Here is an 18,534-nt window from a genome sequence, read left to right on the forward strand (position 1 = left end):
GTCCTCGCACACTTTAGCTCCCCCTCTAAAATTTTTTTTTTTTTTTAATAAGGCTTGATTTGCCACGCTGATTCAAAATGGGTATAATTTCAAAGAGCAATGGGATTTATTAGAGGTTTAAAGACCAGTGTAAGAAAACAGACGATCAGAACCACAAGGAACACCGACGGGATGATGGAGAAAGGGCTTTTGCCTGTTGCGGTGACGGCTGCTGCGGCAGGACCCAGAAGCAGCTGCTGTGAAAAGATCAGCTCTGCGCAGGCAATACCTCAGTCTTCACGTCAAGTTTTAAATGAACAGAAATGCCACATTTGGATGAGTTATTGTTGAGGGTCACCACCTCCCATTCATCTGCCAGCGCTGGAAATACTGGGAAGATGTGTTTCACAGGAACGCAACAACTGGGACCTGCACTCCTGTTGCTCACTGATTTCAGATAACAGGACACCATCTTCATTAGTGAGCAGATGAGAAACACCTAAAGCTGTTGCCTGAAAGGCACCGCGTAACTGTCTTTTTTTCCCCCAGCATGTAAAAGGCCGCACACAATTCATAAGGACAGAAAATCACATGCATGTGTTTTATTTGAGAATTAGGTCACTGTGCAATTAGAAACTATATGCACTAGTTGGGCAGTAGAAGTTAAGGATGCATGTACAGAAAGTTTTCACAGATTATAATTTTTAACACTATATTACTCTTAAATCAACATACAATTTATAACTGGCTGGACAGAAATAACAAAGTTCACATTTCAGAAACAAAACAAGTCCCCAAGCACAAGTAGCCCTCGGCTCCTGGAGCCCTCTGGAGCATTATGAATCTTCTTCTGTGCCAAAAAAGCCCTTTCCTACTGACCAGAAACATATCAATGTTTCATTTCAATGTTTCTTTCAAGGAGAAAGCCATTTTGACAATGTCACTTTTGTGCTATCAACATGATACCATCAAAGCCCTAAATAAAATGCATTTCTATTGCTGTTTGTTATTTGGGAAACATACTTCATCCAGAAAAGCCACCAGGCACAGTGCATCCACGGAATCCAATAGCAGAAGCAAAAAAGTAAGTCTCCATAAATAGGTGTTTAAGTCAGAAGAGCAGAATTTTTTTCTCAAGAACAGAGATTTTTCTTAGGTGACAGTATTGCTATAACATATTCTAACAAAATTTTCCAGATCAAACAACACAGTAGATCAATATTTTGTCCTGAAGAAATCAAAGAAGTCAGTAAGTTTTCTTGAAATGGGTTTATTGCTTTTTATTGTTTCTTGGTAACAGCAGACTCAAGAGTTTATTTTTTTGTATAACATAATATTCCTTAAAATTCCTCTTAAACACCCAATTTATCGTATGCCTACCATAAAAGCCTTCTTTTTATTGACTTCACTGTGAATTCCACATACATGACATTTCAGAAGGAGGGGACCCTACTCTTGAGCAGTAATTTTTAACATCAGTAGAATCATAGAATAGTTTGGGTTGGAAGGGACCTTTAAAGGCCATCTAGTCCAACCCCCCGGCAGTGAGCAGGGACATCTTCAACTAGATCAGGTTGCTCAGAGCCCCGTCCAGCCTGACCTGGAATGTTGCCAGGGATGGGGCATCTACCACCTCTCTGGGCAACCTGTGCCACTGGTTCACCACCCTCATTGGGAAAAATTTCTTCCTTATCCCTAGTCTAAATCCAACTTCTTTTAGCTTAAAACCATTACCCCTTGTCCTATCGCAACAAGCCCTGATAAAAAGTCTGTCTCCATCTTTCTTATAAGCCCCCTTGAGTACTGGAAGGCAGCAATGAGATCCCCCCGGAAACTTCTCGGTATTAATAAAGGATGTCTATGCCAGCACAGAACAAAGGCAAGTGCTTTAAAATCTAGGCTGACAGGCTTTTCTCATCCAGGAAAGCCTCACTGAGTTTTTTGTTTTATTTTTTGTTGTTGTTGTTGTTGTTTTTTACAAAACAGAGTTTCCTGATGTGCCTTGAGTTGATACGCCGCAACACAGGCTGGCAGCGCAGAATAGCAATAGAATCCATTAAATCTGCATTGGGAGCTGGTTACCAGAAACATTAGATAGTAATTACGGCGAGGATTTTCTGTGAAATAAATTGTTTTTTCGAATGAGATTCTGAAAAATCACCCACTAAGATTTCTGCAGAAATGCTTTAAAGCTTGTCCAAATTGTAGAGGACAGCTCATCTTTTCCCACAAAAGCTTACAGAGCTTGTACTGAGTTACTGCTTGTTATAATGACTGTTCAAGAGAATGAATTGGCATTGGTAAGTGGAGATTAGTTTGTGTATTAATGCAATTCAAAAATTCACTCAATTTACACAAAGTAATGAAAAGCTTAATTTGAACTCTCAACAATTCCACTTTCCCCCTATTTCAAGTTTGTTAACGCAGATTTCATTGAGTCTTTGAGACTGCTTCAGAGCGGGGGGGGGGGGGGGGGGGGGGAAGAGGGGGAAAAGAAAAAAAGCAGATGAGAGAAAACACATTCACAACTCACGTCAAGGCTTTACCAATTAGAACTGCACGTCCCACGTAACGGGGGGTTGGCCGCGAAGGGGCTGCCTGCGCTCCTGATACAAGAGCTGTCCTCTTGAGCAACACAGCAGAGCCACCACTCAAACCCATCCTTGGAGAGGGCAGGAGACCGCAGTGGGGCCAGGGACAACAGCAAGCGAACAGCAAGATCTGGCCAGCTGCGACGTGTGGTGACCGGTCCTCAGTTTGGAGGATGGACCGAAGAACAAAAATGAAAACAAAGCACGTAACCACAAAATCTTAATTCAAGCAGCCCCCATCCGTGCACACTTCCCTGCTACAGACTTGTCAGAATTAGCAAACACTGCATGATGTACTTGTCAGCATAAGGCAACACCCGACAATAAATTGATTTCTCAAGGCGTTAGGGTTTCCAAAAGTGGGAATGAAGATGTGTCAACCATGAAGATCTAGCTAGTCACACAATGCTTGCCCTGTCATTGCTTTAGTTGCCTAAAAAAACCCCAAACGTTCCTAATACTGCCTTCCCAATTAAGAAATCTACACTTGTGGAAGTGCTACGGAGGTGGGTTTTTAACCCCCGGCTGCAGAGAAGCTCCCCTTTTGGTCAAAAAGGGTAAGGTAGAAAAAACTCAGAAGGTAGAAACCTAGTGGGACATTTGTTTGACAAAGAAAAAAGCACGAGGCACTAACAACAGTCTGTTTGAGGGGAGGAAAAATGAAAGGCCTTTGTTTAAACCCTCCTCTCACCTCCAAAGAACCAAGCTCAGAAACTCAAAACCGATTGGAAAAAAAAAACAACCAAACACCCAAGCACAATACACAACCAGGCCTTCTTCCTCCTCAAGGTAGTGCTTTCAAACTGCAAAATAAATTGTCTGTTAAGAAAGGCAGTATCTAAGTGTATCGTACGTAAGCATTCATTTGCGACATTGAAAATTCTCCCAGACTTCTCAGCACGTGGAGGCTGTGCCGAGAAGTCTCCAGGTAACATGAAGCTGGTAACGTGTTCATGTTACCTGGAGACGTGAACTGCTCCGGTAACATGAACCAACCTAGACACCACCTGTCACGGTAGTCTTTTTGGAAATTCTGGTGTTTAATGGTATTTAATATGCAAAGTGTGTCACACTTCTGAACAAGTTGCCAGCATCTCATATATAAAATTATTTTCATATATACTTTTAGTATATATCCTCCTTAAAAAGGATCCCAAGCATTACTCAAGAGAAAAAGGATGGAATTGTCTAATTTTAAACAAGTAACGCAACTTTCCCTTCAGCTGCTACACACACAAACGCACACAGAAGAGCTAAAGAACTCTAAGCATGGATGTAGATTTTTTTCAAATGTCAGATTTATTTCCTTTTTGATACCAAAGAGCTGTTCTGCTCTGCAAATTAACTGACAAAATAAGCTTTATTTTGGTTTTCACATTGTATTTGCTTAAAAAAGATGGATTTTTCTGACAGTAAGCCCTGCAAACTGAAATTCAAATTAGATTTTCTTTTCTTGTATACTACCATTTTATAATTAAACCAGCAAATCTTGAGGTTTTATTACTTCTGCTACAACTAGCTCTTCCTGCTATAATACAGAAATTATACTGCACAGATACAAACCCGTATTTATGTACAGACACACAATCATAGAACTAAAAGCACTGGGTGGACATAAAAGCTGCCATTTGCATTTATACTCTGCAGTCGGAACTCCAGCCAAGCAAGATCCTGCCCAGGAGCCTACAGGGGATTTTTCCCATGGCCTTCAGGTCAGGCTCAGCAAGAATATCTTAACCATGGCAGAAAAAATGGGGAAACTACCAACTCCATTGAGAGATCAGTTCTAAAGCTCCTTAAAATAATACCTAATTCATTATTTTTATGTTTAAAAATTAAATAAATGTATATATACACACATCCCAATGTTTTAGGCAGCAAATTTACCTATTTTTTAATGCCAAGACTTCACTTTACCAGTTTAGTTTTTGTACAGATGGTCCTCCCTAACTGAGTATTTACAGACAAGGAAAAATAGTTAAACATCAGGATATTTATTCTGCATACAAATATTTACAGAAAAATACTTAAAAAATTAAGTATTCAAAGTTTAATTGACTTCATTTCAAAAAAGCTTCATGCTTTCATGTTATAAAAACATACTGCCTTTGCTGTGCTCAAATTTACTATTCAGATCTCTGGATTTTCTTATAAGAGCTTTCTTTTGTGCTTCATCAAAGCGATTGACTTTGAGATCCTGGTCTCGGTCAAATGGCCTTCTTTCTTGAGGTTTGTTCTTTTCTTCAGACACTTTACTCTTTATTTTTTTCTGATGTATGTCCATGAGAGATTCTGACCTCTTTGACTCCTGGAAAAATGGGAAGAAGGAAGAAGAAATAAAGTATTACAAAATATTAACAATGTACAGAAAATCCAAATGGAAGGACTGGCATTAGGAATGCTAAATATTCCAAAAAAAAAAAGAAGACAGCTTAGTAACAGGAGAGTGATAAATTCAGCATACACAGAGCAGAAAGCGCATGTAATCTCATCCACCTTAAGTAAAATACTAATAATTCACTGACACTAAAGACACACATAATGTTGCTGAATCTCCACAGACAGTGGAGATAAATAGTAAAAATAATGCAAAAGAAAATACAAGAGTTGCTCTGCCATTATTAGCAAAGACAAATGAAGATGTGTCAAGAGCAAGGTCTCAAAGCACGGGCGTAGTTTCTTGTACACTTCCCCTAAGCATCTGGTTTTGGTCACTGCTAGGGGCAGGAACAAGCTAGATACCCTTTCGATCTTACTCTCATGTGCTATTGTGTTTTTAATGATGTGGCCCCAGCCAGCAACTAAGCACCACACAGCTGCTCGCTTGCCTCCCCCTGCCCCCGAGGTGGGATAGGGGAGAGAATTGGAAAAAAAAACTTGTGGGTTGAGATAAAAACAGTTTAATAGGACAGCAAAGGAAGAGGAAATAATAATAATAATAATTTAAAAAAAAAAGGAATGTACAAGAACAAGTGATGCATGATGCAACAATTGCTCACCACCCGGTGATAGATAGCCTGTCCCCAGGCAGTGATTCCCACCCCCCGGCCAACTCCAGTTTATATACTGGGCATGACGTTATCTGGTAGGGAATATCCCTTTGCCCAGCCTGGGTCAGCTGTCCTGGCCGTGCCCCCTCCCAGCTCCGTGTGCACCTCCGCGCTGGTAGAGCGTGGGGAGCCAAAAAGTCCTTGACTGAGCATAAGCACTACAACTACTTAGCAACAGCTAAAAACATCAGTGTGTTATCAACATTATTCTCATGCTAAATCCAAAAACCAGCACTATAGCAGCTCTTAGGAAGATAATTAACTCCATCCCAGATGAAACCAGGACAAATGAGTACTCTTAACTTTTCGGTATTTGAATAATCTGTTGCAAGCCCACAGGACAAAGTCACAGCCTTGAGCTAAAGCACATTATTTTGCCAAGTCAAGGACTTCAGTTGTGTTTATTAAAGAGCGTGATCCAGTCTAAATACAACATAAAGCTTTTGCTGACTTCATGAGGAAGCAGGACTGGTTCTCACAGGACTATGTGGCCTGTCCTTTACTCAGGTACAGTGTACTTGTGTGTCTCCAAGCAGTGAATTTCTCAGACTCTCAAATCATTACAAACCAGCCGAAAGGCCAGTCCAAACGAATCTTCTCATCAGAAAGAGCAGAAGATGAGCAACTCTGTTTTCTCACATCTAGGAACACGAGACCTTTATTCCAAAGATTCATTTCCCTTCACTCTCTGTGCAAACACTTACTTCATCACGCATACTAATAATAATTCATATATGACATAAGAAATTAGTCTCATGGAAAATAGAAAATGGGCAATACTTATTCACAGTGTAACTGCGTCAATGTTGACAGAATTGCACCAGAGAATGTATATAGCACCAGCACTGAAATAATTAACTGTAAGAAACTATTTTCAGAATTAAAGCTCCCATTCTATGAAAGCACCCTTGATAAAAGTCAGTCGAGAAAGAAAAATGAAAGAACAGAGGAAAAAAAGACTTTAAAAGGAAAAAAACACACCAAAACCCCATAACCTAAAAATTAGAAACAAGACCTGATTAAAAAAAAACCACAAAACAACCCAAGAAACATTGTTCTTAAACAAGATGCCGCCTTCATTTTTTTTGAGAGAACTCCATTAACCTCAGAAACAGTAAAGGCCTACATATGTTTTATTCTGGCAATGGTACAGAGCAAAACCCACTTTTACAGGAAAATTATTCTACTATATTCAACAGACAACACAGAAAAAGTTTAAGACCATATGCTAATAGCTCTGGATTTGCAAGCCTCAAGAGGGACATGTGATTTAATGAACTACAAATGAATTATTAAAAGTGCCAGATAAACTTCAATCATGTAATATAAGCTGCAATTCTCAAGTTAATTATACTCTCAAGAGACCAGGCTGCCTTCCATAAGACTTCAGGCCATAAATCAGGGAAGAACTGGAACGAACAGCTGTAAGGCAGGCAATAGTCCATATACTCTGGTGGACAGGGTTGGCAGACAGAAAAGTGAGAGGGTGTTTGACATGGAGTTCAGACTTCTAGTAATCAACATTCATCTGTGAAAATTACCTGCTTCTGCAGAGATTGAAGAAAACTTCATGTAATAATGCTGTTGTAGTGAGCAGTTAATGTAATTAATTACACGGTGTAATTCAGGCATTGATCTGCTTAGCCCATCAAGCTTATTTTGGGTTAATGGATATTTTGTCCTAAAAGTTAAACCTTTACTACTGTTTTATTCTTGGGATGTTGGCAATTTGGTGAAGCAAGCCAATATTTCAATCAAGGTTGTCTAATCCCAGCAACCATGTCCTGACATGAGGGTGATTTAAGGAAAATACCACCTAAAACGGAGACTATACACAAACCCCAATTCTGTCACATTGTTTTCAGCAGCAGCTTGAGGACCCAATCCTGCTCTTCTTGAAGTCAATGGCAAATGCTCTAATAACTTAAACAGCAGTAGGTTTAGGCCCTAAAAGGGAAGACTGTAGTGGCATCACCATGGAAACCAGCAGAACTAGAAATGAGAACCAGGATAAAAAGAGTGAAGAATTAAAGGAAATGCAGGAAGAAGTATTTTGCTCTTACACTTACATTGTACGAAGTCACCTGCTCAACAAGTCTCTTGTCTCTCCCAGATAATACAATTTCTTCATTATCCTTACTGGTTGACTTTTTTGCCTCTTCTCTTTCCTGTTGAGTTAGAAGCAAATCACACGCTACAGTAATCATAATGTCTGAAGTAAAAAGCAAGGAAATCTGTATTTACTTTAATTAAATCTGAAGGGTAGAAGCCATGATAGAGGCCACCAGATATTTTTTGCTTAGCTTGATAAAAGAAGAAACCCAACACACTGTAATTGGAAATTCAATGAGCTCATACAGAGTACCTGACTACTGCAGAATGGAGAGGGAATAAATGAATATCAATCTTACTTAAAAATTGTTATTTCCTTGCCTTTACCTTTAAGCCTAAATTAGTAAGCTTTGATAACAAAGAAAAATCTGGAAAAAAATTTTCACTGAACAGCTCAGGGTCTCTTTCCTATATTTTCACAGAATATCAACAACATGCATACTGCCTGCAGGTGTGTATGAATGAATAAATGCTCACCTTGGCTTTTCTCTCTCTATCAGCTGGGGTATCTGTCCAAATAGATCTATCGCCTGATTTGTCATCAGCTCTTCTCTTGAATGTTCTCGGGCCAAATCCAAAGCTTTTCAACTCAGGTGGAAGCTCTGTCATCCATGATTCCCTGGTAACTTGCTTGGGTTCATCCTTTACAAAAGAAATAAGTTTGGGGGAGGGGCAAAAAAGGCATAATCAAAAATTGCTGTCTGAATCTCTTCTCCTCCAGCAGAAATAATGGATTTTTCTTTGTCTTAACAATTGCAAACACTTAGCATCCCAAGCAGAACTGCAACTGCATTCACATAGAAATAGGCAAAGAAAAACACGAATACACTCCAGCAACAAAATATTAGAAATTAAGAAATCCAACTTACGCTGTCTGCTGAAGTAAGTTTTTCCTTCATTCTCTGAGCTCTGCGTTCAAATTCTTTGGTCACATCAGACTCCACTGGTCCTTTTGCAGGCATTGGGCCTATAAGATTGTCTTCTTCCTCACTACTATCTGTTACCTTCCAAAAATTAAACATTTCTCTCAATCACAGTGCTAAGACCATCAAGAAACACTTCAGCTTCACAGGATTAGAATGATTTTGTCTAGAAGAGCATAGAAACCTAACACAATGCATCTGCCAGTCAAGACAAAAACCTCCATTAAAACTCCAGATTAGACCTGTTCTAGCACTTTAACATGGATGCTTGGTCTCCATGTTTCCAAAAGTACCTTCTCTTGTCTGAGGCAAAACTGCTGGTGAACACAGTGGCAACACACAAAGTCCTGCTACTTTACATTGCTCTGCAGGCAGCCATGTAGCCTCTGTGGCCATAAGTAAACTTGAAACCCACAAGCATACATCTTTAATACTTTGGGCTTTACCATCACTGGCAATGTTTGGATGCATCTCCTTAACAAGGATCGCAATTTCGCACCACGAGGAGAACTGTCTCAAGCTCAGATTCTGTAAGGATGCTGGGAAGATTAACATGCAAGCTAGGGTACAGTGGCATGCATGGTAGTACCCCCCTGGGTGTACAGCACCTGCCAGGCTAATCTCTTGGTTCTGTCATTCGCTTCTTCAATCCCTTTTTGACACTGCATTCTAAGCAATGATTTGAAGAATGGCTCAAAAAACAAAGTTTGAAAGGACTAGATGTTAGTAAGAATCTTTGTGGATGCCAGGGGTTGGACGGAAAGCCTGTACAGGTCCCTCCAAGTTAAAACAGTACAGATGTGGATGGAGGCAGAACTAGACAGCAAATGACACCGCCGCAGTGCCCTGGAAGCAAAGCTGACGTGCCCAATATCTATGGAAGTGAAAAGATTTAGCTACAGCCTGAATGTGGGTGATATAGCAACGGGAGTAGGATGACAAGGCTGTATACTCAGGAAGCACAGAGCACTACTTGAGAATATAAGGGGGTGGCAAAGAGGATGAAGAAGGTGGTGGGGGAATGGCTTGTTTTTGTCATGTCAAACTTTGGTTACCAGGCAGACATCCAAGAACCATGACACCATCAGAGAAGATAAGGGCTCAAGAGCGACAAGCAGTGGAAAAACAGTATCAGGAGCCTTCTATGTAAAAAAGAAGGTGCACGAGGCAGAGGTGACCCAGTGGAGAATACAAGAATGGAGTACAGAACCTCACTAGAAGAGTCACCTAATGGGAGCATGGGGAATGGAGAACAAGTGAAAGGAGGAGGAGAGCAGGAAAGGTATCCTGCTACACTGAGTTCAAGCCCAATACTTCAGGTTGCTCACAGTTGGCATTCCACTGCTGTAGAGGGATGTGGGCTAAGGAAGACAACAGATGTGAAATAAGCCACTGTGTGTGCCATTTGCTACAGAAAGCAGCATGCTTTAGTGACACTGCTCCAAGTAGCCAAGACAGTTGGCCCTGTCTGCCTTTAGGAGTCAGCAAAAGTATGAACACCGGAAAAGGCAAGCTTCAGGTAGCAAGAGATGCAGCTACATATGGCCGTGGACCACAAGGTGCAAGAAGAGTCTTAGCAAATTGAATGGCTGTATCATCAGTTGCATGAAATGGATCTGAAAGACTGAGGGTGAGAAATAGCTGGTCATTTACAAACACCATCAGTGCAAGGTGGTAACACCAATTTCTCTCGTCATTTTTCTCAAAAACATTTACATAGTCAAGCTTTCACTAATTATCTACCACTGCAATATTGCTTCAACTTTTAGAGAATGGGGTGACTGGATTCTCTCTCTCTCTCTTTAAAGAAGGAGCTAGTGGGGGAGAGGAATAACGACCTTGAGAAACCAAGATAGTAAAACATTTCCATCTCTCTGTGTACAAACAAATATAAAATGCAAATATGTACAACTTTCATAATAAATTGTATTGTGGAGTAGTTAAGGATGAAAGACAAATTCCACACTGAGTTTTAGTTGAAGAAGCATGTCTCATTTCCTTTCTCACTAGTCTTAAGTTCAATTCACTCCATTACCACCTGCCTCAAACAAGATGAAATTAAACAAACATTAAAAAATACAGCCTTCAAGTTTGAAGGGAAAATCAATGTCAAGTGAAGAGTCAGCATAATAACTTGCCTCTAAAGATAGAATGTACTAGAATACAAAATAATAAAACAAAATAAAAAATAAGAGTATTATTAAGAAGAGAAAAAAATAACATGATGTAAGTTCTGTAATAGCTGTAACAAAGTTGATGCTAGAAGATCTATTTAGGAGAAGAGAGACTTTTTTGTTTGTAAAATATGTAAGCAGACCAGTTTTGACAACCCTGCCTCCGGAGATCTGTCATTATGATAAATTGCTTGATTGTTATTTGGAGTTATAAGATGATGAGCACCTTAAAAATGTCAGACAATCATTCTTCATGAAGGATTATGACAAACCTCACTGTAGGAGGCTGGAGAATTACATACTTCGCAACTACAAATCAAGAAAGTGCAGTTTCAGAGCAGCCTTTGCCTCATTTCTTCCTAGCATGTCCCATAGTGTCTGGGAGTTAAACTTAAAAATGTAAGTATTTTAGAAACAAACAGAGTAACTGTTAATTCTCACAAGGAATTAATATTTAGTTTGTCATAGCATGAGAGAGATTCAGTTGCCTAAACACTGGTATCCAGCACCATTTTTGATGTCTTACAGTATCCTGCCTGGCTTAAGAGGTGCTTCTCAGGAAGGAGGCAAGCTTCTGTAAGGTGCTACTCCTCATCTGCCAGCCCGCTGCAGACGGTTCAGATCCCTCAGAATGGTACCAGAGGCCTGTGTTTAGGGAGCTGAATCTTCACCATACTTCTAGCTGTATTTTATCACACATCTTATTCCTGAATGTTCTCTACTAGTACATGCAGTATTTTGTGACTACAGGACTTCTACCTAGTTTTTACCTAACCTGATGAGAACAGTCAAAAAACATGAACCAAAAAATTGTGTCAGTGTCACTGTCCTGCTCTGCCTTACTCCCAGTTACAGGTATCATCTTGGTATTCATAAGAATTAGTGACACTGTAGTGCCACTCTTGATTGCATTCTTTTGGATAAACTTATTTAACGTATCCACTAATAAACATATGAAATATTCAATCATTTTGCTTCCCCATCAGCAAAGGAGTAAAAGCTTGAGTTATAGGTAAATATTTTCATTTTAACAGGTTGCATTACTTCTTTAATGTCTTTAAAAATTTGAACTTTGCCAGGATGTTCACTTGCGAAGGATGTCATACCAAAAGAAAGAATGGAAAAACATTAGGAAGAATTACTGTGACTGCAATTTAGGAGGCCTAACCCTAGATCTCTTGTGTTCAGTGAGTGCATCATCTAACAGCAAAATCACAACAAACCAGATCAGCCTTTTTCTTTTTTAAGGCTTATTTATGCTTCAGTATTTGACTCGGGCAAAAATATGCCAGACACCTTCTGGTCTAAAATTAAACTGTCATGCTGAAAAGTATGTCTAGACTTTTTGAGGCTTCTACTTGCTTGAGCATTTCAGACAGCTTGTACTAAAACAAAAGGCTTCTGTTTTCACAAACCTGGGTATGGAATTCTGATGAAACAGATGGTCCTGTGGAACATCTACTATTACCGGTGTCCTGAGAAGGTTTCCTAAAGCCAGGAGGTAATGCAGGACCTATAATGGGCCTTGAGGGGGGAAAAAAAGAAAAAAAAAAAAAAAAAGAAAAAAAAAAAAAAAAAATTTTCATTTTCAGTTGAGGGGAAAAAAAAGGAAGTAACATAAGTAACACAACCAACATGGACAGTACATTAAATAACAGTCTTTTGCTGTTTGCTGCAGGAAAAAGATGTAATAGATGAATATAAAAATCAAATATTGATGGTAAGTGTGATTCTCCTTCCTCCCCATGTGCCCCCTATGCACACACCACAGAAATAACTGAATAAGAAGAGTTTCTCCATTTTCCAGGAGGACCTCTGCAGAGACCTGGGATGCAAGAAAACCGGGAAAGTTGTAGCATGCATGCATTCATGAAAATCCACTTTTTTCTTCCCTAGCTGCCTTCACTGGATTCAAGAGCAATGAAAGGTGGGAGATCAAACATACACTACTCTCTCTTAGCAACAAAGCCAATTTTGCTCATTCTTGCCTCGCACCATAGTTTCACTGTCCTTCAATAAACAGAATCAGTGAACTGCTCTAATTCTAAGTTTATTTTCCCTTGGAGTGGAGAAAAGAGAAGAAAAGTTTTGTGATCCCAGGTAACTTCACTGATTTGTTTTTACACAGCAGTTCTGCAAGCAGTATAATTCAGTTGTCTCCAGGAATACAGAAAGGTGAGAATCTCTTGTCAATGGTGACTACAGTTCAAAGCATAATACCAACTGTGCTCACAGTACTGAAAAGACTTTTGTACACGAGTTCCTCTCAATAATCCACCACCATATTCTTTAAAGTTTATTAAAAACCCAAACAATTATCACCTGAAGAAATATCCAAGTGACATATCCTCACAATGTATCAGCAGAGACTTTGTTTATTATGCTCTTCAGTTTCTGAGCTTTAGGGCAATCAGATGTAACACACCATGAATTGAATTATGCTAATTATGGTCTTCTACTAAATCCCACATAGTCTAATCAGTACAGCCCTGCTGTAGTGATATTATTGTCAGGATTTGAAGAGGGGAAATAAAAAAGCAGAAAGTCCTGCCAGAAAGCCAACTACAGATAGACAGCGACATACAATAAATATGAGCTCAGGCCAGGACAAGGGCACTGGTGAGGTTTCAAACCCAGGCAGCAGGTCTGGGTTAAATTTGAACTTCCACCCCCACCTAGCTGCTGCAAAAAAGAAACAGCTTTTATTTTCCTCTGTTGCCTTCTGACCTCTGTCTTGTTAAGACAATATTTTAAAATCCCAATATAATTTAAAGAGATTGAATTTAAACCTATACAGATATGGCAAAAATAGTCTTTTATTTTAGTATACAAGTGCCTTTATTTTGCATGGGGAGACAGTTAAACCAAACTATAAAGAAAGCTTTCTACTAAAATATGTAGGAACATCTATGTTGTGGGCTGTATCTGTGCAACTTGTGAAAAAGAGCAGATCTCAGATATTCTGCCTTGCTTCTGTCACAGCTCAAAAGTTCTTCCAAGGAATAGAAAAATGGTTCCCATATTCATCCCTCCCATGGTTTCCTTTTCTATGTTTTTGCGGTATTTTTTTTTTCCCCACAAGAATAACCCTTTTGCTTGAGTCTATCCTCAGCAGCACACAGCCAACATGATTCTTGCGAGTTACCTGGATGTCCAAAGGCTCTCTGAAGAGGTAAAGTGAATCTAAATAAAACTCCACTAAACATATTTTGCTGTTGTTGGCAACTTTGGTACCTATCTATACATATTAAAAAAAAAAAACAACCCAAACTTACCAAGAACTAAGCTTTAACTTATGGAATATTAGTTTTCATGTATGGCAAAGAACACTTTCCTGTTCTTGGACTTGGAGTCCTTGCTAATGCATGTTTCAAGATGGGCATTTCAGCATTCTTCTGATGCATAACAAAATTTTTAAGATAACCTTTGCTCTTTACCTTGATGTGTGAATATTTTGGATATATTTACGAGTGCTGCACCTCTGTCTAACACTGATAAACAGCAATAGCCTTTCCAAAGTTGAAGGAAATCTGTTCATATATATATTTTATGCTGGAATGATTCAAACAATTTTTAACAAGCTGCAAGTTGCCACATCAGCTGCTCCTACTCATGAATATGTTGCTTTGACAAGTCTGGAAAAGACGTAACAGAACAAAAGCTTTTCTAAAAGAACAAGTATGTCACACAGCGCTAACAAACAGTATGTCCATACATTGAAACAAACAGCCTGCATTTGTTTCAATTATTCATGGCTAGACTGTCAGCTGACAATCTGCTCAACGTGGGGGGCAATGCAGCGGGGAGACAGTTAACAGCATTGTGTCTTACACCCTGCACAGCTTATGAGCCTCAGTGTGTCAGCACAACTAGACTGCCAGGTGTACGGAGGTGGAAGATAGACAAGGCTCTTCCTACACATCACACCTTTCCCACCTATTCAGGGAATAGGGTTGGGTGCAAACCAGCTCTGCTCAATCTGCTTTCTCAGTGTGTGCTAGCAGCAGTTGTATGGTGAGCTAGGACAGGAAAAAAAAAAAATCCAACTTGCCCTCTGAATGTAAATGCGAGTTATCCAGCATTTTGGAAATAAACTGCTAAGTAGAAATAGAAGTTGGGTGAACATAGAAAAGACTAAGACTATATGATGGGTGACAGCCTGTGTTACCGCTCATCTCTCTAACCTTCAAGTTGTCTCTTTTCTACCTCTTTTCCTTTGCACACTTTGAAGTAACATTTTACCACAGGAGTATTCATGTCAAAAATCAAGAAAGCAAGAAGGCTACCTCTGCTGTTATTAAAAGCTACAGGCATTTATTTTCTTTATTAGAGATCACATTATTTTTAGTGACTTCCTAAATTTTATAATTAAAATAAAACATTGTGCATATGAAACACAAGAAAAAAATGTTACTCTGGGGACTATCAAAGCACCAAATGAGCCACTGAGCTTGATACCCACAATTACAAAAGAGTTTGTTGATTACAGCAGAGTGTAACCAAACAGATCTGAAAAGGCTACTTCCAAATAACCTTAGTTACATAAATTCTTGTTTTACTAACTGCTGCCAAGCATCATAAAAATGTATCCAAACTAAAATTTCAACTTTGAATTTCCTTTGAGGTGGTATAGTATATACACAGCTCAACAGCAAACTGAGTCACTTCCCTAGAACTGAAAACTCATACCTGACAGGTAGGTATTGATCTATTTTATCTACCAGCTCCCTATTGCTCTGAGGAAGATAATAGTGATCAAGGGCCTCTCTTGTACCTTTCCTCAATAAGCATCCCCTTGGAAGTACCAATTTCACTACGCATTATAATTTCAAATCACGTAAGGAAGTGCACAGAGGCTAGAAGGCTGTGAGACATGGTTAAGATCTGCATAGAAAATCCATAAATTTTTCGGGAAGTATTTTATAACTGCATGCAATCAAATGGAAAGCTTCCTGATAGAGGTTATAAATAACGCTTATTTGCTTAGACCTGACAGCTTGCTTTCTAGAAACCTACAGTGGAGACACATACACAACAATCCCTGGTGCATTAGCAAGTAACAATTCCAATAATCTGCACTGTATTGCACCACACAAAAGCTAACTGCCCTACACCCTAACAGCTCAGAATGAACTACAGAACTATGGGTCTTTGTACCTGTAGTTTGTTTTTTCTGCACTGATCTGAGACCTATCATAAGAAATGGAAAACATTTAACATTCCAAATATAACTCAGACAATTCACATTTTTTTCTTTTTCTCTCTAACCTTGCAGCCAGGACTAGGAGGACTCTTTCAAGGGAATGCGGTTCCTGTTCTCAGAATGTGGAGGAAGCAATTCTAATCATCTAGATCTGAAGTGCACAACTGAAGTGTTCTGTAATAGTGCCACAAATTATTTTTGCTAAAATAATTATCTTTTAAGAGTATGAATATAATTCCATTTTAATTACCTCTCTGGAGAATCATCCTGTTTTTTAAATCCAGGAGGAAGAACAGGCCCAAAAAAGCCATCATCATCATCATCATCATCATCATCATCTTCCTGAATTCTTTTTGGCTTTCTGCAAACACGAAGATTTCACTTAATAATTACCTTGACATGCATAGCAATTATCTACATTTTAAAAGGAAAAAAACATTAAATTATTTCAGACAGGCTTATGTACTAAATATCCTGCTGTTACCAAGGAAACAGTGCAAAAGGATCCAAAATAATTTGAAGCATTTAAAAAATAGGGAGCATAAGCTTCATTCCAAAAATGCTCTGACATTTAAAAAAAACATTAAGAATGCTTTTCCTGTAGGAAGAAGAGTAGTATAATATTGAAATACCATTTTCTAATCACAAAGTAATTTTAAATTCAGCACACTTCTTTCTCCAATTGTCTACACTGTCTGCATTTTGACTAGTATTTTTCCCAGTTCAAGTCTAATGAACTGAAAAACTGTTGAATAAGACAAGAAAAAAGTGAGTAATAACTACTCTAACACTCATTAAGATGGCATAATGCCCTTGAAGTCCCTTATACAAGGCCTAGCACAAACACACACAAGTTCTTAACACAGCAATTGTGAGTAATCAACCCCACCAAATGAGAGTATGTGCAGACTCCTGTTATTTGCTAAATTGGTTTTTTCCATTAGAGTTGACTTAATTGAATCCATAAATTAATGCCCATAACTAGTTCTTATGACCTCTCAATGAGAGGTAGTATACTAGAAACAGGGTGAAATTCAAATACCAAATGCACACATGATAAATGATGTCTGTCCTTACTATAAATAAGCAAAACATTAAGGATTTTATTACTTTACTTGCAGAACCAAAACAAAACATGTAAATACAGAGATCTGATTGCCTTCAATACCTTAATTCCATCACAGGGTGTCAAACAGGTCATCTGAACATTCTTAACTGCAAAGCACATGCAGAACATCATCAAGTTTTACACAGGTACAGGGTTTACCTTTTTATTTATATAATACTGTCCCTTTCTCAGAATTTATGCAGACACATTTCATTTGCAATACAATGTAAATATACAAATAACCTAAGAACATACTCACTTGGGTGCTGGGTCTCCTTCTGTCTCCTCTTCAGAATATCTGTTTGCGTCTCTGGGTAGAGGAAGAGATTCTGTGTCGTCATCACTGTCAGGAGTTTCTGAGCTACAGCTGCTTTTATAGTCTGGAGGCAATGCCGGTCCTGCAACTGAACACCCAGAGTTACTTGGCATACTTATTAAACATCTCAAATTAGTATGATCTGTCTTGGTATTCCCAAAACACGTATCTACCTGGAATGAAGTTTATTCAGTCATTGCTCTGTCTAGCATTTAGAGAGGATATCTAAACAAACTTCTAGGAGTTGCTTTTTTCAGCACCATATTTCAATGAACAACTCTCCCCCGCCTCCCCGCCCCAAATTAAATTAGTACATTACTAGTCCATTACTGCATGAGTAGACTGCATGTCTGGAACAGGACTAGAAAGCCCTGTTTTATCTAACAACTGATGTACAAAGCATATGGAATAAATGGTATGTTTAAAAGAACTTACCACCTTAATAAAGCATTTGAAGCTTACTAGTGAAGAATCACATCATTTGTACATACAGAGAATGGGAGACCATAGATTAGTGGAATTTAATTGCCAGCCTGCTTTAGAAATGGTTTGATGATTAGGGTTATTTCCAGTTCAGCTAAGTGAGCAGGCTCAGACTTAAGCACTCTGCTGAAAAAAGGGAGGATGTAGGCATTCAGACTTCAAAGAATCATTGCTGTCAGATGGCCAGGGCAGTGGATGGAGCTCTCACTCTCCAGCCAACCCTTCACCCTCTGGAGTAATGAAGAGGGTTGATATCCCAGCAAAGGAAAAATTCAGATGCTAACACTGCTAACAGGCCTGAGCTGTTTCTGGCACTGTCTCCACCAGCAAGCACACTTCTTCTTAGGCTTATTTGGATATAGTACCATGTACACTAGCTCCAGAAATAGCTTAGACACTGATCCTAACAGCAAATGCTCCCCAAAGGAGACACTTAACCCAGATACCCTCAAAGGATCAATCAATACAGAGCCAGCTGAAGTAAGCAAAGACCAGCAACGGTCTCAAGACGCCTTCCCAGATCCAGGGCAGCGCATGTGGGGCCAGCACGAATAGCCATCCGATATAATGGAAATTTGATCCTACTGATGATTTA

At 39.1% G+C, this 18,534-nt stretch overlaps 1 protein-coding gene across 1 annotated transcript; it reads right to left on the reverse strand.

Annotated features, from left to right (window-relative positions):
• Positions 1 to 4,545: 4,545 nt before the first annotated feature.
• GPALPP1 (GPALPP motifs containing 1) lies at positions 4,546 to 17,569 on the reverse strand. Its single transcript, XM_010293850.1, has 7 exons — positions 17,400 to 17,569; positions 16,283 to 16,393; positions 12,245 to 12,353; positions 8,602 to 8,736; positions 8,210 to 8,374; positions 7,690 to 7,788; positions 4,546 to 4,878 (listed from the first exon to the last, which is right to left on the reverse strand). Exons 1-7 carry the CDS (start codon positions 17,567 to 17,569, stop codon positions 4,660 to 4,662), a joined length of 1,008 nt encoding a protein of 335 aa, XP_010292152.1. The 3' UTR covers positions 4,546 to 4,659.
• Between the last annotated feature and the right edge of the window lie 965 nt (positions 17,570 to 18,534).

Source organism: Phaethon lepturus, unplaced genomic scaffold, assembly GCF_000687285.1.
Source record: "Phaethon lepturus isolate BGI_N335 unplaced genomic scaffold, ASM68728v1 scaffold4079, whole genome shotgun sequence".
Classification (NCBI taxonomy): Eukaryota; Metazoa; Chordata; class Aves; order Phaethontiformes; family Phaethontidae; genus Phaethon; species Phaethon lepturus.